Genomic DNA, 19,703 nt, shown 5'->3' on the forward strand with positions numbered 1-19,703 from the left:
CCGTAAACTTGTGGTTCAAGGAAGTCGTACGCGAAATCGTAAACGGGCGCAATCAAGTGCCTCTTAGCCCCGCCCAGAACGAGACGCTTTACGGATGGTTCATGGCGCTGTTGAATATCGATGAAACTATCAGCACTTCCGACAATAATCCGGCCATCAGTCCGTTATTCTGGCCGAGCGAACTCCCGCGCCCGACGGCGAAGATCGGTCGGATCAACGAGATCTTCCGTGGTGCACCGACGCCGTGCATACAAGCGGCGATTGTCGCCAATTTTACGGGCCGGAAACCACCCGGAGGTTTCCTCGAGCCTGCGGGCAACGATATTTACATCGGTGTAGGATCGGTGCCACAGACCGATTACTGTTATTTGCCCGAGTTCCTGAAGCGAAAGTCGGGCCTCGATCCAATAGAGCATACTGAGCCAGAGTTCACACCACCCAATATTCCATCGACTCAAGTGAACAGTTATCTGACAACGTTCAACCAGGAAGATCCCAGACGGCATGCATCCTTCGATGCCACAACGAATGAGTTTAAAGCCAGGGACATCACGATCTTTCACGTTAGCCTTCTACACATCCGCACCATGGTGCAGTATGCTGTAATTGACTGAATTGCGGTGTGTATGAACGATCGTGATCTTGCTTAGAAATCATTCGTTACGTTAGCTTGGCTTTCGTTAGAATAATAAACCTGACTGTTGAAAATTTATTTTAACGATCGATAATTAGAAAAACACTGGCTTTTATGAAGTACAGCACAAATACATGGCCGCACAGTAATGGTGTACGTGCATTCACTGACGAAACAGTTGTTAATCCGCCGTTAAGGTCGTTCTGGTGATGTCTAATACTGGGAGCAGAAGTATTTACTGTACAGTACTTATTATTACTGTACTGTAGTACTTAACTACACTTTACTTATCACAGAATTTCTTGTGACAGTACTTACTGCACAGACCTCGTAAATAAAAGGCAACCCTACAAAATAGAAATCGTGACAGTGGAGTTTCCATGCAACCAGTTCCATTTTCCCAGTATAGGAAGCTGCGTTGTGCCACACTGCAAACTGCAAAGCATGCCTGCCTGTATGCACTGCATACATGATCACGCACACGTCGCATATTAAGCACGCAATATTATAACTAACAAAACCAAGCAGTTTATCGATTAAGCAGCAACAAAATGCATCTGCCATGTGTTGGCTATCATGCATCTGGTCTTTCTTGTATGCATCATCCCATTTATAATTAGCGCATTTTTTACCCCCAAAACACGATCTCTTTATTGGGCGAATCGGTTTCTTCCTTTCGTTGTCACCTCACTGCCTCCGCGTCGCTTTCTGCGTAATTCTAGCCGTCACCTTATAATGCGCACTTCGGAGCAATTACCGCCGGACGAACTACCGCTTTTTGACCTTTTCCTTGATAGCGACGTTATGGATGAAGAGCCTTCTAAATCCGATTTCGACGTTCTTCCACCGATAGTCTTAAACGTGGATAACGACCAGAATCTGCTCCTTCCCGAGATTCGTCTAGACCCCGACGACACCCGTGCGTACGACCGCTTTTACGGTCCGCCTCCACGCGGGCCTCCCGGAGGCGGTCGCGGCTTTCCCGGAGGTCCGCCACGCGGCCCGCCCGGCCCACCGCCGGGGTTCCGCGGTCCCCAACCACCCGATCATCGTGGACGTCCCAACTTCGGTGGACCGCCGCCGCGCGGACGGGATGACGACCGTCGACCTCCACCGCGGGGACGGGACGAGGAGCGGCGACCTCCGCCCGGGCGGGATAGGTCACCGCCTCCGAGGAAGGAGGCCGGAAATTCCGACCGTAGTCCTGGCCGTCGACCGCCGCCGGGCAATCGTCGGCCTTCGGATTTCCGCGGTCGACCGGGGAATGATCGGTTGGGACGGCCGGGCGAGAGACCGCGTGATAAGTCCCCGGCGGAAGGCGGTGATAATCGGGATGAGAGTCCAGCGCGCGGTGAGAGTTAGAATTTATAACATTCCAGGCTTTTAATCTGTATGCGCAGACTTGCTGTTATCGGCCCGGTTTTTCCGTTTTTCACTTAATATTTGAACTAAAATAAATAAACCGCAAGTTACCACATCTTTAAAAATACTGTAAAATTTCAAAAGTTTTACAAAAACTAATCTACTTATTCAGTTGTTTACAGTATTTATAAGTTTTAGTGTTTTGTAAATTTTTTTCGTATTTTAGAAATTTTTAGAAATTAATGTCCGATGAAAATTAACGTTTCCTAAGCATTTTCCTAATTACAACCTATATTTTTGATTTCGTATTTTTGCAATTCACTTTACCGCTTTCGAGTTTTTTTGGTGTGTTTACAGCTGCTTGTGTATCTAATTACCGGTGCGGAGCAGCGCGCCAACGTTTTGCATTATGTCGCTTTTTCCCATTTCAGACCGTGAAGGCGACAACCGTTCTCGTCCAGGACCTCCCGAGCGTCCCAACGCCCGCAGTCCAGGACCGCGGCGCCGGCAGCGCCCACCATCCCCTCCCAGCCGCGCCAACAATCCCTCCCCGGCACGCCCCCGCCCGCCGGTACCTCTCCCCTCTAACCCCAGCGGTGAAGGCGGCGACGACGAGGAAGAGGAATCCGAGGACGAGGAAGCCATCCCCATCCGCACAGGACCGCCGATCCACACCCGCCCCACCCCCGACCCCCGGCCATTCGGGCCGCCCACCCTCCCGCAGATCGGGGAGCGTCCCATGCCGCCCATCACCACCCACCCGCTGCGGCCGACTCCGCCTAACGCGCTGGCCACGCCACCATCCATGTTCCACCCACCACCGCCGCCGTTCCCACACGGACATCCACCCCGACCACCGATGCCCCATCACCCTCCAGGACAGCATCCTCCAGGGAACCCGCACCATCGACACCACCCGGGGTTCCCGCCGGCGCCGCCCCCTCCGGTCCCGACGACCCCGTCGACCACCGTCCAGACAACCTCCCAACGCCGGCAGGACGCACCGGGGAAGGAGAGTGATGATGAGTCCGACAGCGACGCGGAGACGACACCTAAACCGGTGACTACCCCGGCTCCGGTCGCTCTCCCGCCTCCGGTGCCTCCGCCGCCAATCCACCATCACAGACCCCATCACCACCACCCGCCTCCACAACCAATGCTCCCGCCGCCACCTTTCCAACCTCCACGGGCTTTTGTCCCACCTCCAGCTCCACCGCCACCACCTCCAACGGTTCTGGTGACCCTTCCGCCTGCGACGCTCCCTCCGGACACCCTCAATCACCAACGCGGAGGGGTCGACGCGTCGGAGAGCGCCAACACCGTCAAGGAGATGGGCCGGGAAGGGGACAGTCTCCGCCTCGTCTGCCCGTTGAAACCTCAACCGGAGACCCAAGCCAGCCACATCATCTGGACCACCCCGGAGCAGATGGTCTTCCGGCACGGGAAATCCGGCCGCCACATCGTCCAACCGGCCGGCGCCCTCATCGTCCACAACCTCCAGTCCATCGACGAGGGCGCCTACACCTGTTCCCTGGTCCACGGGAAACACATCGTCCGCAACGGGACGGTGGTGGTCAGTATCGAGGACTGCAGTATGTCGCCGTGTATGAACGGCGGGGAATGCGAGGACCTCGACGGGAAAGGCGGCGCCAAGCTCCAGTGCCGGTGTCCGGAGGCCTTCACGGGACGTTACTGCGAGACGAAGAAGAACATCTGGCTCCTCCTGGTTCCCATCATCGGCGCCGGGATCGCTGCCATCGCCATCATCGCCCTGATCGTCCGCTACTGGTGTTTCCGCAAGAAACCGGCGAAACTGTACCAACCTGTTCCCGTGGGCCCGGAGACGGAGGTCCCCGCGGAGGTGGCGGTGCAGCCGGTTCCCCGGAAGTCCGTCCGCGCGTCCTACGCGCCAATGGCGGCTCCGCGGTACGACGCGGCGGTGCAGTCGCAGTGGCCGGACCAGCGACGATATTCGTTTATGCGGCATTCGGACGGGGCGCAGATGCAGGCCGGGTACGGGCCGTTGCCGGCGCGGACCAGCTTCGTGGCGCCGACACGGACGTATAGCCACGCGGAGCCATGGAGGTACTCCAGCGGTGCCGTGGTTCAATCAGATGGTGTTCCGCAAGCTCACTTTGTGGAGAATCCGGGAACCCATGGTCCTAGGATGGGGTCGATGGCGCAGCATGGCGTACAGCCGGAAATGCAAATGCCGGTATGTGTTGTCGTTGTTATCTGCAATTTCATGCAGCGTTAATATAAATTGATACGAAATGTTCAGCAAATATATGAATTTTTATAACCATAATAATTTTGTTTAAAAATAGAAGCTGATAACTGGTTCAGCCAGAAAATAGCTATGCATAAAATCCAGTTATTTTTCATTGATTAGCTGAAAGTCGCGTACACGATATCAACATAATAAGAAAGGGAGTCAGCGCAAATTGAGAGAATTCTAAAAAATAATTTTGTAATTAACGCAGGCCCGGGTGTGGACATCGAATGTTTAATAATAAACGTTTTGAAAAAAATACGAAATAAATAATTAAAAACTACAACAACGGCAAATACAACGAAATACAACGGGGAAACGCGATTTGTGTAATAAGTACGATCCCCGATCAGGACTAGAAGTTTTTCTGTTATAAATGCCGTTTTCTTTGGTACATAGTTTGTACTCGCATTACGATACAGTACTTATTAAAGTTAGCGGAAATCAATTAAGAACTCGCTGCTTGAATTTACTCGATACTTTCCGGACAAGAAAATAACTTAAAAATAATTTAAAAAAATTAATTTTTATTTTAATTTATTCCATATAAAAAGTTTATCAAAAAATTCTTTATTTTAATTAAGTAAAATAATTTATCAATTTATTTTTTATTTTGTAATAATTTATTTATTTAGTTTATCATTACCGGTAGGCGTATAAGCACTGGAGTACAGTGGGAAAAGGTCACGGAGTTACCCTTGAGTTGTGCTTTTCCCAATCTTTCGTAATAATTGTCATTATTGCCGTTAAGTAGTCCTTTCTTCCTTTGCAGCAGCCCACGGATTACGCTCCCCCGTTAGCACCGCCTCCGTTTGTGGGACACGCCACCGGGCAGCGGTACCTGCCGAACGGCCAGCACCGTTTCAGCTAGGCGAAGATTTTGCTCGGATATTGCAAAATCATCCCTGCAATGCTGCATCATGTGTATTTCGATCTACTTAAAAGGTTTATAATTTCGCAGTTATGCCGAGACTATTTTTCAAGTTCATGACCAGTAGTTCCTGCTTAAAAACGCTTGCGAGATCCATGATGTTTGTATGCTCTCCCTGGGAACGTGGTCATTTTTTTGAGGTATTTTGTTGACCTTTACGGTAATGTTGTCTTGCACAGATAACGTGTGCATCAGGCAAATAAAAAAGTTAAAACCCTGGCTGTCCTTTATTGACCTTTCGCTGTCATAGCCTGGAGTAAAAAATCACGCGAAATTTGTTAATAAAAAAAATTAAAAAGCACATCAGAAATCCTGCCTGGCAACAGCACAGTCACCATCCCGTAATTTTTTTCTCTTCCCTCGTCAGTTGTGCTATTTTCCAGTTACTGGTAACTTGCCCTGATTTGATCGCCCGTTGTGTGTGATTAGTGTATACGCTGTATTATTCCTCGTCTCGATTTATCATGCACGCCGTCGTCCGCTGCCTGTTGGCTCTCCTGCTGGTCGCCATCCTCCAACTGGCCCCGATACTAGCCGGCGGCGATTGGTACTACAACAGCCCGGGCTGTCGGCAGGGATGGGGCGGCGCCTGCTCCCCGCAGCGCGGCGACTGCAGCTGCTGTGTGCCCAACTCCCCCACGATGCGCTGGTGCGAAGCCAACATCCGCTATCCCGACTGGATGCAGTTTTAATGTGGACTAAGCGCTGCGTGCGTGCTGTGTGTTTGTGGCATGGTTTGTGTGCTGTTTATCGCCCTGGTTGATGAAAATTATTAAAGGTCATACTCAGATGCGGCTTTTCGTGGCGCTTGTGGTAGTAGTCGGTACATATTCCAGAAAGGTCAAATAATTTAACAATCCCAACAGATTACATCAATACCCTTTGTAAGTAAGAATATTCTTAAAGGTCACCTATATTATAGCCACATCTGCAGTATAAACGCCGCTCAACATACGGTAATAGTGTTACAAAGGTTACTCGTTTTCTTGCCACATCTAATAGTGATTAATAAGTACTTAATCATTTCCCTATCAACGTAAACTTGCAGTTGACGAAAGAGTGTCTCAAATTTCACACCTGCTTTGGAATAAGATACGACCTTGGATATCGATAATACTAAGTAATTTAATAACGAACATTAATTATTCATTAATTTTACAACATCCACTCTCAGTACATACTTTGGCAGTGTGCTAATAGCTTTTAGCAGACATTAGCGCAGCCACTAAGTTTTTTTCAGGTCATTTCAGGGTTTACGTTACTTTAATTCCAATTTTCGTAATGCCCATTCGACCGAAATTAATTACTTAATTACGCACTTGACACGTCTCGTCAATGTCTGTCACGCCCATACTGCATGTAAACTGGATTACTGCGATGGGATTCTGGCAACATGGCTACTGCTGCTGAAGAAAGGCGATGTATGTGTTTTGAGAAGTGTCGGTACAGTCAGTCAAAATTCTACTTGTTTTCTACCTGTTATAGCATTACCATCGATGATTAAAAAGAATTGTATAACTGCCAAAACAAGCTGCATATTTTTTTAGGTTCCGCGTGCTTCTTCCGAGATCCTCGGCCCCACATCATAACATGCAAGCAGTTAAAGTAGGCAGCGAACACTACGCTACAATAACGACACATTTTTCCTCCAGCTGTGTTGTGTGGGTCTCAAAACTTTCTTGGAATCTACGATGTGTCGTGTCTGCGAGCCCGACCGGGAATTCTGCTGCCCCTACCTGGGACTCTTCCCTGATCCTTCCTGAAGATCCCTGACCTGTTCCCCTACCACGACGCAGACGACACCCAGTTCCAACGATATTGCATTGTACGTACGCCTTTGGCTTGGTTAGTGTCCAGACGACAGCGCCATTCGTCGGACCTTTCACAACTCCACCTAATGGTTTCCTTGCAATCAAAAATTACGCCAACCATTCTGCGCAGGATCCTCACTCAGAAACACTAGCAGCGTCCCACAGTGGATGATCCGTCTGGAATATCTCCGAACTTTAATTTCACGTATTCTACAACGGGATCTACTGACGCTTCGACGCAGCCGGAAAACGTGGTATGTGAAAATCTGTGGTATGGGTGTTTCGATCGATCCGCGCTGGGTGCTCACCACCGCAAAGTTGTGACCTTTTTCAGCAATGCGTGCAAGAAGTGTATGTTTTTCGTAGCACACTCAGCGGCAAATACTTAATCAACCAAAGAATTATTTTAAAAATATTTCATCTGCTGTCATAAATTTAAAACTCGTTTTATTATTGCAAAAAATTTCACAAGTAAAGCTGTCAACGGCGATATAAATAAACAAGTAACAAAACCTAGTTGAATAAGTACAAATAATAGAATTTAATAAATATTAAAATAAATAAATAAGTAATGCTATGGATTACGTTCTTTAGTAATCGACATTTAATTATTACTTCATTTAGTAATATCGATCATTACTTCCTTTAATAACTATTATTACTGTATTGGTTTTATGGTATACGGTCTCCGACGTCCGCCGAAAGCGGCTGTTTCTGACATCCGTCAGAGCACGTGTGGCTGCGCCAACAAGGGAACCCGGCCGGGTGGTGCTGCGGCGGGAAACCAGAACCCAAAAGCTGCGGTTTATTGCGCGCCGAATTATTATCCTTTTTAGCACTTGAAATCTTATTTAAAAATTTTTAAAATGGACACAAAATTTTAAAAAAATTAGGAGATATCCCAACAAGTGTAGATATAAGCAGTACATCCAAGAGGTTTTGGAAAAATGTCAGGAAAAGCGGAATTCTTGTTATCGGAAACCCACTCCTGTTTTTATAAGCTGCGTTGCATGATTATATTTTTTGTATAAATGAAATAATTTTCAACAACACGTACACATCGATGTTTTTTTTGCAAAAGATGTAGTTGTTTAACCGACTTCTGTTACTTTGCGGAAGGATTGCGGAGCCCCGTTGTAAATATTTTTTGATGGCTCTTTCCTTCATGCAAAATTAAGCAGCGTTTTTCACTTCCAAAATTTTCATGGATGGGATTAATGGTTTGTTGCGATTGGCCATATAATGGTACAAGAAACAGCCTCGGCTTCGCCTCCGCGTTTCTTGTGGTCCATGGCCATTTTATTTGAATCTGAATGAATATTTATTAAAACAACATCTATATTTCGTCCAAACATGCTTGGTTCATGCAATAGGGCAAACACCAATTTTCTATGAAAATCAGTTCATGATTCTCTCAACCTTGAAAGCATTCCCTTTTGCTGTACATACAGATAATTTTACGATATGACCTAGCGGACCTAGCGGACTCTGTGCACTGGACAGTAGTGACAGCTCGGTCACCCGCTCACCTCCCGGGCTCTGTGCACGGACAGCAGTGGTAGCTCGGTCACCCCTTCACCGAACGGGCTTTTTCCGCCGGACGGCAGTGGTAGCTCGGTCACCTGCGCTCCTAACGGACTTTGTACACTGGACAGCAGTGGTAGCTCGGTCACTCGTTCCCTAACGGACTTTGTACACTGGACAGTAGTGACAGCTCGGTCACCCGCTCACCTCCCGGGCTCTGTGCACGGACAGCCGTGGTAGCTCGGTCACTCCTTCACCGAACGGGCTTTTTCCGCCGGATAGTAGTGGTAGCTCGGTCACTCGTTCCCTAAATGAAAAGTAGTGACAGCTCGGTCATTCGCTCGGGCAAGTAGTCTACTGCGCCGCGCGATGTCCGTACGGTGCACTGACGACGAAAGGCAACCGCAGGTCGCTGGGCAGTTCAACACGAGCCGCGCCGGACACCCCTTTATTCACCATAAATCGCAAAGCACACAGGAGGAAATGTGACAATAAAACACAGGAGAACATGTGACAATATGACAACAAGGCTGAATGGGTTTGAATCAACAAGGGCCGGGTGGGAGGGTTGCGCGAAATTTTACGAAGTCTCAGTGTTCAGTTGTTTTTTACGATGAATACTGAGCACTTGCGTTACACATCGAACCCCTCTCCGATTTATGCGTGCCTCGTTGCTAAGTACTACGAGAGCTCTGCGTTAACGACATTTAATGCTTTCAGCATTAAATGGCTTTAACGCTTTCGAGCTCTCGGTGTAAACGTATTGCCGCTTGACGGATGCCGGGGCAAGTAGTCTACTGCGCCGCGCGATGTCCGTACGGTGCACTGACGACGAAAGGCAACCGCAGGTCGCTGGGCAGTTCAACACGAGCCGCGCCGGACACCCCCAAACGGAACGCAACCCCCAACCCGGAGCGGAAGAAAGGCCCAAATGACCGAATTGAAAGATATGCGAATACGAGAGATCATATTCAGACAAACGGACAATTTGTGCTGCTGCATATGATTTTGGACAATTGGCAAAATAACAGGTTGTAACGGATAGGGTGGGTGCTAATTGCGAATTCAGGAAGGATCCGAAAATAGGTGCAGAATGCGAATACATATGACTGATATGAGGCGTGGGAATCGGTGGGATCGCAACGGTGTATGTAGGAGATGTAGAGCCGAATGCGGGTAAAGTCAAGGGTCATTCATATCCGGAAGACGGGTGAGCATTCGTTGAGGGACTTGAGGCTAAACTGATTCCATGGAGTACGTACGTGGGAAATGAGCATTGTCATGGAAGAAATCAAATGATTAGGTATGAATACAAGTTGGCACTAGCATGGAAATGATTAATAGGGTTTAAGTGTTTATTCATTGTTATAATTACTAGAATTGTGCAAGCAGATTGAAGCAATTAAACAAAAATACCGCCTATCATAAAAGCGATTGCAGATACGTAGAGTTAGTATCGTACGTAGAGTAGAGTTAGTATTAGAGATAATAGCGCATTATACATGATCGTACTAGAGTTAGTATTAGAGATGATATTAGATGATTATTAGAAACAGAAACGGCATCAACCGGTTGAGGAAGTCTCTATAACAGACAATGGCTCATAAAACGCTTCCAACGCTAATTATGCAACATTTAAGGTTTACCTAAGCAATCTGTTGGTTTCGATATACTAATAGTATTATATATTATACAAAAACAAAATTAAAACTTATTAAGCAGCCTGCTGTTGGTGGCTTTTTGATATGGTGATGTGCAGTAGTTGGGTACGCGGTTACTGTAATCTCCATACGAGGTTTGATTTTATACTTATGAAAAATTTATGCAAATGTTCCACTGCATCAGAGAGCACTCATCAGGCGAAAACAAAAGGTCAGCATGTAAATTATGGCTTAGGAATAAACCGTATCAATCATATACCCTTGCTAACAATAGAACGGTCTAAATGATTAAAGTTATTGATTAACTGGATGAGTACTTATTATGAAAAATATTCTCACCGAAGAATCAGAGCATCAATGCAAAATTTGAATTGTTCGTTAAAAAAAATGTTCCTAAAAATGCATATCGGTAAGATTTTTGAGAGTGATGACCGTATGTGTAAAATATCCTTTACTGAAACGGTTAGCTTTAACGAGGGTATATAAAGTAAGCTGAATTAAAGAAAGCTGCGGCTGGTAATAGTAACTGCGTCAATAAACTAAAATAAAATATAAAAGTAATGGTAAATGGGTGAAATAGTATAAATTGAGTCATTATGTCCACTGGAGAACATTAGAAATTTTTGAGTAGTCGCATAACGGAATCTAGGATGCAAGTCAATAAAACTCGAGTAAGCAGAAGTTACACAGATAAATTAGTATTAGTTAAAAGTAGGCAGACATACAAAGGGGAATTATCGTACTAGGAATACTTGTGGGATAATTCTGCCTCGCTCGTTACACATTGGTATTTAGACCCAGATTTGAATCTTAGACCGTTAGCTCAAGCAGATTTGCAGCATAGGTATTTTGCAATATGTCAATAATTGTACAAAATTTTGATAACATTAATGTTAACCATGTTATTTATGTAGTTCTAGCGAAATATCTATAGAACTGTAATCGTACGACAGCACGAAATAATTTAAACGGTTAAATTATTTTTATGTAAATGTTGAGCAACTATTAAGAAATACATTATATTATACAAAAGATTGTATACCATAATGCGCTGCCATGGCGACTGAAGATATAAGAAACAAAGGAGGGAAAAGACACATAAATACGACTTAACGAGAATTGACTGTCATTAAGATGTACTGTACTTGAAATGTACGTAATGAAAATTTCAGATTCCGCAAGGTAATTTTTTAAGGAATTGTGTATATGAAAGCTGCAGTAAAATCTTCGGTGAAAGAAGTAAAGATCGAGTGAATTAAGGAAGAAATCCACACAATGACGAACGTATACCAGGAGCTAACCATAAACAGAAAATTTTAGTAGATCCTATTTGCAGATTAACACTCGAGGAACCCTAGAATAATACTAGTACGGTTGAATAAATTCCCTGATAAACATTAAAGGTCAGCCAGTGTAAAGAAGAGAACGAGCAATTGATGGGGAAGAAATATACGAACGATTACCCAGTTAAGTACAGAATTCCTACGTTAGCCACAACAGACAGTTAAGATGATATAATAAGTAGTTTTAATCGTAAGGCTGGTTAGAAGGAATAAGTGAAAATAAAGTTTATACTGTACGGCCGTTTAGGAGGTTATCATTGACGGTGCTAGCTTCGCCACGATCTTCTGCACAGTATCGGCAAGTAGTTCAACATCGCCGTCGTTGTTGACCATGTGAACGGAAACTATTCCGGGGGGTTTCTGTGAGCAAAACAGAAGCTCGTGGTTGTGGTGTAGATCCTCTATATACTGTTGCGTAATTTTTGTCTCCTCCGGACGGCCACGGGATCGAATTCGGGCAAGTGCGTTTTCTGGCATTGTCCGGACGTAAAGAATATGATGTTCAGACGGGGATCGCGTGCGCTCATAATGCCGGTATGTGCGCTGCAGTTCCTCGAACGCTGGTTGAGGCAGCCAGCCTGCACGGAATCCCATCCGAGCGAAAATATAAGTGGAACTGTATGGGGATCGCTCTAGGAAAATCCGGTTATGTGTGGTTCTTCCAGTATCGATGATAGTACTGTATACATTTTCTCTCTCGATCAAGGACTGGAGTGCAACACGCTGGAAATCCGCTCCAGCATGGGCGGGGTTCTTGCGCGAAATTTTACGAAGTCTCAGTGTTCAGTTGTTTTTTTACGATGAATACTGAGCACTTGCGTTACACATCGAACCCCTCTCCGATTTATGCGTGCCTCGTTGCTAAGTACTACGAGAGCTCTGCGTTAACGACATTTAATGCTTTCAGCATTAAATGGCTGTAGTGACAGCTCGGTCATTCGCTCATCTAACGGACCTCGCTCTGCCGGACAGTAGTGGTAGCTCGGTCACTCGTTGTACACTGAACAGTAGTGACAGCTCGGTCACCCGCACACCTCCCGGCCGCACCTTCCGCACACCTCCCGGTGGTAGCCCGGTCACCCGCTGACCTAGCGGACTCTGTGCACTGGACAGAAGTGGTAGTTCGGTCACCCGCCCACCTAACGGACTTCCTGCGCCGGACATTATTGACAGCGTGGTCACCCGCTCACCTACCGGGCTCTGTGCACGGACAGTAGTGGTAACTCGGTCACTCGTTCCCTAACGGACTTTGTACACTGGACAGTAGTGAGAGCTCGGTCACCCGTTCACCTCCCGGGATTCACCTCGGCTTCGCTTCCGCGTTTCTTGAGGTCTACGGCCAGTCTATTCGAATTTGTATTTTAATCGTTTTCATTCGTATCTTTTGGCTCTGTCAACTGGACTGTAGTGGTAGACTGGTGGGGCTTTCTGTACCGGACAGTAGTGGTAGCTCGTTCACCCGCTCACCTAACGGACGTTGCACACTGGACAGTCGTGACAGCTCGGTCACCCACTCACCTCCCGGGCTTTCTGCGCTGGACATTAATGACAACGCGGTCACCCGGTCACCTCCTGGGCTCTGTGCACGGACAGTAGTGGTAACTCGGTCACTCGTTCCCTAACTGAAAAGTAGTGACAGCTCGGTCATTCGCTCACCTACCGGGCTCTCTGCACCGGACAGTAGCGGTCAGAAATCCTACGCGCTAAAGATGTTGAACACATACGGTGATAATTTAGAAAGGTGATGTTTGTTTAGAAGTAAAATACGATGATAAATATGCACTTGTTTAGAAATTGCCCTCGATGACAACGTTCGATATGCAGTCATTCTTGTCGCAGTAACGGTCTGCTAATTAAATGCATTCTGATTAATTTAATTAGTGGAAAGTACTTTAATTTTTTAACTATAATTTATTTGGTTTACGTGGCAACATTGCCTGGTTAAAAATACCACGATGGTAATTATTGCTATAATAATTTAGTTACATTTGGTGAAGGTTGTCAAAACTCCTCCGCTTGGACGCTCGAAGCGGGAGAGGTTTTGAAAGAAATGAATACTATCTGGCCGGGTTTTCCACTACGGGCTCTCAAAATATAATATTGGTTTTGGTCAGTCTTTTCTGGTTTGCCGGCTCATGTGTATCCCATTCGTGGCAATATAGATCTAAATCTTGATACACGGTACTGGACGTATCGGTTATTTGGATCTGTTATTCAGCCTTAAACTACGTGAGGAACACGCTTGACCTTTACACGCTATATTTGTAGATGACAAAATGCGCGGTGTTGGAACTTCATCAAATTGGATCCCATTACAAGATCGACCGATCGATGAATCATCGACTTCCATCGCAAAACCAACCAGGAATACTGGAGGAAAAGAAAGCTGCATGATTCAGTGTTCATTACGATACAATATTTGACCCAAGCTGTTTTTACGAAGCGTATCAATAAATGCTTCCTCATTGCTAAGCAACCGTACGAAATCCGGCCTGCTGCGGCTCTTGCCGTTGTGCAAAATCAATAAAAACGTTGTAGATCGAATTACGAACTGCAGTATTCGGTATCAATTAAAAATACATAATCCAACGATAGTACTTGGCACTTGCACTTCGGAATAACGACATTGTCACATAGCTTAGATCCCAGCACACCTAGCACTAAACCGCTGTAGCGCCACCCGCGTCTCGGTTCTTTTCAAGCGCACATACGCGGTGACGCCGCCCGCCTGCCGCAGAGCCCTAACAGCTACCCTGCCATGACCGCCGGGCCTCAGCGCCCACTTGCGGAACAACACGTCAGCGTTTTGCGAACTGCCCGTTCTTGCGTTGAGGACCCCGACTACGTAGTCATCGACTTCCGGAGCTTGCACTGTCTCCTCGAGTACCTGATCAACTATCTCTAACTAAGTTTTTGAGGTTGAGGACCCCGACTACGTAGTCATCGACTTCCGGAGCTTGCACTGTCTCCTCGAGTACCTGATCAACTATCTCTAACTAAGTTTTTAAGAACTGAAAGCCGTACATTCTGCATAAAAGCAGTGACCTTTTCAGGAGCTGGCCATATGTGGTCCACAAGTTTGAATAAAAATGGCCAAGGTCTGCATCACTAGCAGGGCGCTTTTAACAGATTTGTTGGTGGAAGAACATGTCGCGCCGTATTTGTACAAAGACCAAAAATTAATGGTGTTGATATGAAGGTTGCACTACGATTTCGCGGTTGCTTTTGCAAGATTGTTTTATCGTTCTAAATCTATTCGGGGCACGCACAAATCTGAAAACATCTCTACAATTATTCACTTAATGCAGTGGTCATAAGCACTTGAAAATGGTTTAATTCCTGCAAAACTGGCCAGCAATCTGGCGTCAGTACAATCAATTGTTAACTCGGTAGAAGTGCTAGAAGCAAATTCTTTGGGCATTACACTTAGAAAGACAGGAATCGCATTATACCGTAGCATTAAGATTTAAGAAAAACAATTTTTCCGCTCCCATGATACAATATAATTACCAAAAACGCAGTTTGTAAATTTAATAAAACTCCTAATAAAACTTGCACAAATCACAATAATTTATTGAAAAATTGCGTGCGGTTACAGTAGTGTTCGACTGGATGCTGTTAATGACAATCATGAAACACGGGTTCGGTGACCTTCAGCTCTCTATGGCGATCTCGTAGTCTTTGCTGGCAAATCATTGGGCTCGCTTTGCTGGAATTACCATCATGTCGTTGGCTATAATTCACGCACTGCGAGCGTCGCGCACAACCATGCTTGATCTGAGTTTTTATCGGGTGCATATGAACAACTTGGACATATGGCCTCTCTGATAGACAATTTATTCACTCGAATGGTAGTTTTCTGCTTTGGCCTGCACAATTTACTGAGAACAGATATCGAAAATTAATTGGGATGTGACAAAATAGTATACTCGTACATAATTAGTACAAGTATAACTGTACTTATTCCTGTTCGCATAATGTACGTACTGTGATGCTAGAAATAATTATTAAGTATCATCTTTCTTTCAAGTTGAAGGTTCCACCTTGGTAACATGAAACTACGTAAAAGTACGTAACGAAACGCGTCACATTGCAGTACTTATTGTAACACGGGTGAAAACAAAACTTAGGTTTGCGCATCTACGTGGTACGCACATTATGAGAAAAAGACTGTTCTTATAATAATGTACATTATCGTATCCGTTTTTTTAGCAGATTGCATAAGCAGAAAAAGCGCTAGAAAGTTCGATCAAAAGGTTGCTTTGCTTCAATACGGATCATTCTAACTGCAGAGACATGATTGAACATCCGTGAACTAAAAGGAGTCTCTCATCACATCCGGGTGTTGTAGTGATATTTAATTATTGTTTGTTCGTTGCTCGTTGGTGTTTGATCATTCTAGCATTTCGTGCCACGAGAATAGTAACAGCAGCAACATCTACCTCCTCCTAAATCTTAGAAGGGATGGCGTTATCGACCCGGTGTTAATTTATTAATCTACGTACAGTTCATCTATTTAACATTTAATTTTTAGTTTGTCAGTTCCATTTTAATTTTATACAGGCGCTCCTTTATCCGGTGTTAATTTATTAATTAAGTTGCTTATTTGTTTCTAATTTTATATCGGCCATCTGCAGTTTATACTTATCCATTTTTTACTATTAATTTAAAATTGGATGGTGAACTACTTCTATTTTATATCGATGGGGAATATGGAGAACTCTGATGTTGTTGTGGAATGTGGTCGAGAGGATGAAGCGCGTGATTGTGGCACAACAGTAGCAGATGCAGAAAACCAAGTGACCTTGGATTTTTCAAACGCAGGCAGACGGAACGAAAATGTTCCCTTCGGCCATGTCCACCACACCGCAGCTGCAGTCAGTTCCTCTGGTCCTGATACTTTTCTTGATCCCTGCAGCGTCGATTCAGGTAATTTTTGAAAACTATAATTAACGTCCTTGAAAGAAAATACTTTTTTAATTTTACAATGCTAAACCATGGAGTATGACGTGTTTTTCCCGATTATTACAATACTCGTATAAACACTAACGTTCTCTATTAGGATACATTATTAATGGATAACAACAATCTCTACCCGGGAATGCCTTTTCATTAAATCGTACAACCAGATATATATTGTTTAAAATTTCTCGGTAATGAAAATTAGTGTAAATGCAGGCCAACCGGCGCTTTTCCGTTCCTCTTCATCGTCCGTCGACCAGCTGACGCCGACCAGTCTGGATGTGCGTGACTACGAGGCGATGGCGGCCTATCTGGAGAAGCGACTGCTGGACCGGGAGCAGCTGCTGCACGGGACGGGGCAGGACATGGAGGCGCTGCGTGCAGAGTACAGGCAGACGCTGACCGAAAAGAACGAGACGCTGCAGAAAATGGCGCGGGCGCAGAGTGGCTTATTGAGTCAATTTGGACATCTGCAAACCCAGTACGAAGGGTACCAGGAGTATGCGGAGTCTACGTTAGCGTTTATGCGGATGAAATACCAAGAGGTTAGTTCACGTGGAACAAGAAGGAGACGACGACTAGCTTTTCGAGAAAAATTATTTCACTATTATTATATGAATTATTTCATAACTCGCTGGTTTTGCGTGGAAATATGACATAATGATATCGAGCATCGTGGTTCGTTCGCTGTGTAAGACTGCGAACGGCCGATCACAGATTTTCATAAATCTGAATTTATTTCAGTTATCTCTTTATACGTCAAAGTAAAAGGTTTTTCTTTTGTTTGCAGCTGGAAGCTGAGAAATGCGCATCGGAAATGTCCTTGCACTCCCGCATCGCCGCCCTCGAAGCGGAACTCTCCTCCTTGCAGGGTACTCACTGCGAACTTAAGACCCAGTCCGAGCAACTGACAAAGAGTACCCAGGATGAAGCTGCTTTTGTTCTGCGGCGGAAACTGAAGGAAACGGAATCTCTGCTGATGACAGCGCTGCAATGCGATACATCTGACGATGAACCGAGTGTCGTTGAAGAATCAGGGGATATTCTGCAGGACGGCATTAATGTGCGAAAAGTCGTCGTGAGGTTGGTGCGCGCACTGAAGGAGATCAAGGCGCTGCGGAAGATCAATGGTGCGCGGAAGGATGAGATTAGCGAGTTCAATAGGGAGATTGCCGAATTCCGCGAAGAGCTGGAAAGCAGCACCATCGAACGCGACAAGTAAGCTGACCAGTCTGTGCTACTCAAGCTGCTCTTTTTAATGGCACAATTACGCTAGTGTAAATTGTTTTGTGGTTACTGGTTTAATAATTCCTGTTGCTCATGTTGCCTGCAGTTTAAAACGAGTGAATCCAAGATTTGTAGCCATTTGAAAATACCAATGAAATAAAAATCGTTTAAAAATTATCGTTGGTATGTTTTTATTTGAACCAAGAATTAATTATTTTGCTTTTATTTTTAGAGTGTTTTGTACCGACGTTGTGAATGGCTCCGCCCTGCAGCGGGAGAACTTCGCCGTTGTGAAAGGTCTTGGAGGAGATGAAGTACTTCAGTGTGGCGAAGAAAGCGACGGCTCTACCCCAAAGGGAGTCAAACGGAGACGCGAAGACCTGTTCGCAACAACCGATAAGCGCCAGAAGAGCGAACCAGGCACCATCAGTCCCTCAACTTCATCGGTGCCGGAAGCACTACCGCCGTTCCTTCATGATGTCGACGCAGTCCGCTTCTTGCCGGTGGAAATCATGACCGAGGTTTTCCAGTACCTGCACGTCGTTGACCGGTGCCGGGTACGGGCGGTATGTGCCGGCTGGAACGCCATTCAGCAGTCGGCCGCCGCGAGTAGCCTGCAGCAGATTCAGTTTCATTGCAAGGGTGATTTCAGTCGCGCACTCTCGGCGTCCATAGGCTGTGCGCGTGCCGTTGATGTCCCTGCACAGCGTTGTTGGAGCCGTCGCACTGTTGCCGTTGTTGGCCAGAATGCCAAACGGTCAGCGCAGCGGTGGCCGCTGTGTGGTGCTCGTTTCCTCCGGGAGATCATGCAAGGCGGGGCAGAGGAGAAGAAACTGGAGAATCTTGCGCTAAAGGATATTAGCTGCCGCTTTTTGGCTGGTCACAGCTTCCCTGCGCCCGATTACATTGCTGCGCTCCACAAGGGGTTCGACACGCTGGCGGCAGTGTGTCGGACACTGACCGTTAAGAATTTTACGTGCACAATTGACTCGTCATGGAAGGATGGCCTCGTGCCGATAACGATCCACATCCCCTTCGGACGGATGCGCCACGATCGGCGCCTGTCTGTCGCTGACTGGTGGGGCATGATCGAGCAACGCTGTCCGCTGCTGGATGACCATCAGACGAATCTTGTGTCAAATGCGCTGAAGGAATACAAACAGAATCCCGGCTTAGCTGACCAACTGGAACTGGTAAGGACAGTCTAACACGTTGTGATTGCTGAATGTATATGGGTTTTACGCTTCACAGATTCGACGTGGACGGCAGCATAACGACCCTCGAAAGGGTTGCACTTACCTAAATTCCTTCGATTCACCAAATGCTCCGCTTGCCTCCGTCGACGTGAATCGTCTGACCCGAATGACGCAATATTTGATGTATTGTGAGATCACCAACGTGGCAGTCAATGCTGAACTGAGCTGGCCCACGTATTCCTAATCCTGTGCCCACGCGTGCCTAATCCTGTACTGCGCGTAATCTTCTTAGCTTGTCCACTATTGGTTACACCTTCTTATTAGGCGAAATTTCCGCTGGAATGAGCCGCTGGAGGAATGACGTTTCAGGACTAATTAGCAGAGGATGGCTGACCGTATTTGTCTAAGTTGTATAAGCTACAGTGTATTTTATGTGGTTTTCAACCGGTTTTGTTTGCTGGTGAATAATGAGCATTTATTCAAGTAAGCAAGTTTTTTCTATTTCAACATGCCTTAGCTTTTCTAATGATGAAAGATCCAGTATTATAAATAAAAATATTTGTGGTATTCCAATAATTATAATAAGTAAACTATTTGCGGTATACAGTACAGTACTCGTATTACAGATTTTGGCGAAGGGTTTTGTGGATTCCTCAATTGTGGACAATTTAGTTGCAAATATGCCTTCACAGAGGTTTCTTGAGAGTTAACAACAAAAAAAAACTCCTTAACAGTTGTGACATGTGTTGTTGTTAATTATAACCTACATGTACAACATAG

General features: G+C 45.8%; 2 protein-coding genes and 1 long non-coding RNA gene across 5 annotated transcripts; all 3 read left to right on the plus strand.

The window, feature by feature from the left end:
• The first annotated feature begins 1,077 nt into the window (after positions 1 to 1,077).
• LOC129589536 (uncharacterized) lies at positions 1,078 to 5,989 on the plus strand. 2 transcript variants are annotated; one of them, XM_055484329.1, is made up of 3 exons: positions 1,078 to 1,985; positions 2,428 to 4,211; positions 5,041 to 5,989. In XM_055484329.1, the coding sequence occupies exons 1-3, from the start codon at positions 1,211 to 1,213 to the stop codon at positions 5,137 to 5,139; spliced, it is 2,658 nt and encodes an 885-aa protein (XP_055340304.1). In that variant the 5' UTR covers positions 1,078 to 1,210; the 3' UTR covers positions 5,140 to 5,989. The 2 variants fall into 2 exon arrangements, with proteins under 2 accessions (XP_055340304.1, XP_055340305.1); XM_055484330.1 differs by having other exon boundaries at positions 5,044 to 5,989.
• Positions 5,990 to 6,117: 128 nt separating this feature from the next.
• On the plus strand, positions 6,118 to 14,076 carry LOC129589538 (uncharacterized). Its single transcript, XR_008690618.1, has 3 exons — positions 6,118 to 6,620; positions 6,747 to 7,264; positions 13,807 to 14,076. It is a non-coding gene; the product is annotated as an uncharacterized LOC129589538 (long non-coding RNA).
• A 1,316-nt stretch (positions 14,077 to 15,392) lies between these two features.
• LOC129589537 (uncharacterized) lies at positions 15,393 to 19,482 on the plus strand. 2 transcript variants are annotated; one of them, XM_055484332.1, is made up of 6 exons: positions 15,393 to 15,517; positions 15,754 to 16,467; positions 16,717 to 17,045; positions 17,291 to 17,718; positions 17,960 to 18,920; positions 18,979 to 19,482. In XM_055484332.1, the coding sequence occupies exons 2-6, from the start codon at positions 16,215 to 16,217 to the stop codon at positions 19,165 to 19,167; spliced, it is 2,160 nt and encodes a 719-aa protein (XP_055340307.1). In that variant the 5' UTR covers positions 15,393 to 15,517; positions 15,754 to 16,214; the 3' UTR covers positions 19,168 to 19,482. The 2 variants fall into 2 exon arrangements, with proteins under 2 accessions (XP_055340307.1, XP_055340306.1); XM_055484331.1 differs by lacking the exon at positions 15,393 to 15,517 and having other exon boundaries at positions 15,665 to 16,467.
• Positions 19,483 to 19,703: the final 221 nt, after the last annotated feature.

The sequence above is a fragment of the Paramacrobiotus metropolitanus genome, unplaced genomic scaffold (genome assembly GCF_019649055.1).
Source record: "Paramacrobiotus metropolitanus isolate TYO unplaced genomic scaffold, Prichtersi_v1.0 Parri_scaffold0000035, whole genome shotgun sequence".
Lineage (NCBI taxonomy): Eukaryota > Metazoa > Tardigrada > Eutardigrada > Parachela > Macrobiotidae > Paramacrobiotus > Paramacrobiotus metropolitanus.